Source organism: Montipora foliosa, chromosome 1 (genome assembly GCF_036669935.1).
Source record: "Montipora foliosa isolate CH-2021 chromosome 1, ASM3666993v2, whole genome shotgun sequence".
NCBI classification, from domain to species: domain Eukaryota; kingdom Metazoa; phylum Cnidaria; class Anthozoa; order Scleractinia; family Acroporidae; genus Montipora; species Montipora foliosa.
The window spans coordinates 43,019,351-43,024,350 of NC_090869.1; the positions used below are offsets into that span (position 1 = coordinate 43,019,351).

General features: G+C 43.1%; 1 protein-coding gene across 2 annotated transcripts in view; it reads right to left on the reverse strand.

Annotated features, from left to right (window-relative positions):
• The window catches only part of LOC137999104 (exocyst complex component 2-like), a 52,874-nt gene that overhangs the window by 9,591 nt on the left and 38,283 nt on the right, over positions 1-5,000 (reverse strand). For both annotated transcript variants that reach the window (XM_068844942.1, XM_068844949.1), the window contains one exon: positions 3,373-3,466. In XM_068844942.1, coding sequence (XP_068701043.1) covers positions 3,373-3,466 — 94 coding nt within the window. The remainder of the gene's footprint in view (positions 1-3,372; positions 3,467-5,000) is intronic.

The following is a 5,000-nucleotide window of genomic DNA, read 5'->3' on the forward strand; positions in this document are numbered from 1 at the left end:
CTGCAAGGGGTAAGGGCTACTAGTGTAATTAGGAGTGAGCAAACAGTGAGCAAAAATAAATTCAAGACATCGTGGAACAATGAGAAACTCAACAGTTGGAAGGAAAAAAGGCTGCATGGTCAATTTGTAAGAGAAATACCTGAAACGACGCAAGTAGAAGAATCGTGGAGCTGGCTGCGAAAAGCAGACTTGAAGATCCAAACTGAAGCACTTATTTGTGCAGCTCAAGAACCAGCCCTTAGGACTAACTATGTAAAATACCATATTGACAAAACGGTGGAATCCACATTATGTAGGCTATGTGGCGAGAAAGGCGAGAGCGTAAACCATATTGTCTGTGAGTGTAAAAAGCTGGCCCAAAGGGAATACAAACAGAGACATGACAACGTTGCAAAAGTAGTTCATTGGAAGTTGTGTGAGAAATATCATCTGGAAAAGAAGGATAAGTGGTATGAACACGCACCGGACAGTGTAAGTGAAAACGATGAGGTCAAACTAATGTGGGACAGTGTGATCATGTCATTGAGGCCAGAAGACCGGACATTGTGGTTGTAAATAAACAGGAGAGAATGATTGATATTACCGTACCAGCGGATAAAAGAATTGGTGAAAAGGAGAATGAGAAAGTTGAAAAGTATCAGGACCTTAAAAGAGAAATTGCAAGAATGTGGAACATGAGAACTGTGCAGGTGGTACCACCTGTTGTAGGATCATTGGGAAGTATAACAAAAAACTTGGACAAGTGGCTGGGAAAGTTGAATGTCAAAATTAGTATTTCATTACTACAGAAAACAACGCTACTGGGAACGGCGAGGATTTTGAGAAGGTTGTTGGAGCTCTAGAGCAAGAAGAAAACTCTAAGGGGCCTTTGGTCATAGGCTATGACCCGCTCCCTTAGGAAGCAAACCGGAAAAAAGATCATCCAGTTCACAAAGATGATGATGATAATAATAATAATAACAACAACAACAACAACAACAACAACAACAACAACAACAATAATAATAATAATAATAATAATAATAATAATAATAAGTGAATATTGGAGGGATTTATGGGAGAGAGAGGGAACAGGAGACAGAAGGGCTGCGTGGTTGGAAGAGATTACATGTGCGATAGAAAGTAGGGTACCACCCGAGAAGGGTTGGGGCTTGGAACCAGCTGGTGCAGTGAGGGTGATAGTCAAAAAGAAGAACTGGAGTGCGCCAGGCCCTGACCGTTTGGCGAACTTTTGGTGGAAGCATGCGCACTCCCTACATGTGGGCATAGCATCTGCATTTCAGGTGATCTCAAGTAGCGACGAAGAGTCCCCTCAGTGGTTCTCTGAGGGAAAAACATCGCTGATTCCTAAACTGGGGGAGTTCACTAGTGATAACCAAAGACCGATCACTTACTTGAACACCATTTATAAATGGTATACATCATGCCTGCTTGCTCCGATTGACAAGCATTTGAATTATTACGGCTTTATGGAGGGGGCGCAAAGGGGTGCATGTGCTGGATGCAGCGGGACGGTTGATAATTTGTTGATAGATCGAGCGGTCACGTTAAACTGTCACAGGAAAAAGCGCAACCTCAGCATGGGTTGGATTAACGTTAAGAAGGCTTACGACTCCATAGATCAGGGTTGGTTAGAGAAGATGATGCTGTTGCACAGGTTTCCCGACTGGGTGTGTATTACTGTCCGAAATTTGTCGAGAAGCTGGAATACCAGAATAGTGGTCACCACGAAAAAGGGGAGAGAGGCTTCGGAGACCATAATGTTTAGAAAGGGTCTACCCAAGGGCGACGCCCTCTGCCCCAGGCTCTTCACGATCTGTCTGAATCCGATCTCCTGGAAGATAAGTGCGTCAGACGGGTATAGACTTTCTAAGCCTATCGACACAAAGGTCACGGACCTCCTCTATATAGACGACCTAAAGATCTAAAGCGGCGTCGGAATCGAAACTCACCTGTCTGATGAAGTCGGTGAAGACTGCTATGGAGAATGTCGGGTTGCAATGGAACCCTCAGAAATGTGCTGTCACCCACATAAGGAGAGGAATCCTTGTCGCTAACAGGCAATTAAAGCAGCAGTCAAGTTGTTCCAGAAAAGGGACCCGGTGATAACGATGGTGATTTTGAAAAGCGTGCGGAGAGTGTGGGACACCAGTCACTGGCAAAGGAACCGGCAAAGTAAGCGGAGGAGTTTGGCCTGCCAGTAAAGCTCCAATACTCTGATCCAGCCTGCGTCACAGAAGAAGGGGGAGACCGAGGAAAGAGCGAGCAGCAACCCAACATGTAGCTTATGCAGTACAGCGCCAGAGAGCATGGCTCACATCTTGTCCGCTTGCCTTGCGCTTGCAAAAACAAAGTAAGTGACAAGACATGATGCAGTCTTAAAGGTCCTATTCTTTGAGATCCCATTTGATCTGGGCCTGATAGACACTGTGCCTCCTTGGTATTCACCCATGAAACCGCAGCCTGTCTATGAAACAGCGGAGGTACAGGGGTACTGGGATGTTCCGGTCTATGGGGAGTTTCAAGAAGTGAGGGCGAATAGAGTAGACGCCAGGATTGTCAACAACCAACACAAGCAAGTAATAGCACTGGAGATGAGCTGCCCCTGGGTGAGCAACTGTGACAAGAAGACGTCAGAGAAGACCATGAAGTACGTGCAGAGGCACCCAGGATATGATATCGCCCAGTACAATATCATCATGGACGTTTTGGGGGGATGGTTCAAGGTCTTAGATACATACAGACGTTTTAACTGCTATAATAATAATAATAATAGAAACTTTATTTGTCTTCGAATACAGTTGTATTTCTCTCTACGTATAGGCAATTAACAACTGGCTACTTGAAATTGAGTGATATACTTGTATACTGTATTTACAAATGAATAGAAAAAATATATATATGTATATACTACAGTTTTATTAAGTCTGGGCTATCCCAAGTCTTAGTCGGAAAGCCATTGACATCAGCATAGAGTGAAGAGCGATCATTAATTACAGGTTGAAGTGAGTTGGCAATGAAGTTGAGAATTGAGTCGTGTCTCCAGGTGAAGCGATCAAGGTAATGTTGACAACCAGCGACAATATGGAGGAGTGACTCAGGGTTAAGGCAAAAGGAGCAATCAGGACTTTGTGATAATCCCCATCTAATAATAATAATCCAATAATATTATAATCTAATGATAAAAATCCCCTATCATAATAATAATAATAATAATAATAATAATAATAATAATAATAATAATGCCAATCCGTGTTTTAATTAAAATTAAGGAATTACGGCAAAAGACCCCTTATCTTTTGGTAGGACAAGGAGAGCAAATAACATGCTAACTCTATTTATATGGTGCTAATAGGTGAAGAAATGTCTCACGATGACAGGAGTGTTGTCCTCCATTGTTGACACGGACGATCTCTCGTAGTGATCCTGGGAGCCAATGGAAGCAGTGCCCTCTTGAGGACCAGATCTATTGACAAAACAGAGCAGTGTATTTCCTCACAGTAAGAGAACCACTTTATTCTGACGAACCTAAATAATAATAATAATAATAATAATAATAATAATAATAATACATTTAAACTTCTATAGCGCATTTTCCTAATGCCCAAATGCGCTTTACAGTGTCAAATAAATTATAATCTATACACTAAAAACTACAAATATAGCAATATAAAAAACCTAAAAATCGAAAAAAGTCAAGTCTAAAAGTCCTAAAAATCGGAAAAGTCAAAACGCTAAAAGTAGGCTTGCCGAAAAAGAAGTGATAGGCCTTAAGCTTAGCTTTAAAAATAGGGACAGATGCGCTGCTTTTAATCTCAGATGGAAGGGAATTCCAGAGGCACGGCGCACACACTGAGAAAGCCCTCAAACCAATCGATTTGAGCTTGTGCGATGGCTGCTCCAGCAGACGTTGGTCAGCAGACCTAAGAACTCGTCTAGGAACATAAGGACTGATGAGCTCAGTCAGGGAGTTGGAGACTCACCATGGAGTGCCTTAAAGGTGTACAATAAGATCTTAAAAACAATACGCTGATGGATGGGGAGCCAGTGTAGCTCCATAAGTAGTGGTGCGACATGATTAAACTTTCGCTTACAAGTGATAACTTTGGCCGCCGCGTTCATAACATATTGTAGTCTTTGAATAAGACAATCAGATAGGCAGGCCATAGAGAAGCGCATTACAGTAATCTAAGCGAGACGTTACAAATGCATGCATTGGTGTTTTGATAGAGTCAATGCTAAGGCATGGGCGAATGCGACTAATGTTCTTGATGTGGAAAAAAAGCAGTCTTTCATAGTTTAATGACATGTTCCTCGAAACTCATGGTATCATCGAAGACCATACCAATGTTCCGTACACTAGATGTGGGCTCCACAGTAGCATCACCCACAGTAATTGAATGTAATGGTGTCTTAGGGCGATGTTTGGCGTGCAGAACCAGGAGCTCAGTCTTATCATTGTTTAACTGGAGATTGTTCAAGAGCATCCATTTGTTCAGCTCACGCAAACAAACTGCAACCCTAGTGCACGCAGACACAACGTCCTCCACTTTAGTGGTCTTCATGCTAAGGTACACTTGAGTGTCGTCTGCGTACATGTGAAACCCGACACCATGGCGACGCATGATAGCCCCGAGAGGAAAGTATAGACCAAGTATAGGATTGGGCCCAACACAGACCCCTGGGGGAAACCACAGGTCAGTTAACGATCAGAAGAACAGGCATCTCTGATTTGGACGAACTATGAGAGACTGGACAGGTAAGACTCAAACCAAGTGTAGGCAGAGTCCTGCACACAAACGCACTGGGAGAGACGCGATAGTAGGATGCCGTGTTCCGCTGTGTCCAACGCTGCTGACAGGTCCAACAGTACCAACATCACACACCTTTCATCGTCCAGTGCACATAACACATCGTAATGCACTCACAACAGTGCTGATTCAGTGCTATGGCCCATTTTATAAGCAGACTGGAAAATTTCTTCAAGTTTGTTTTCTCGC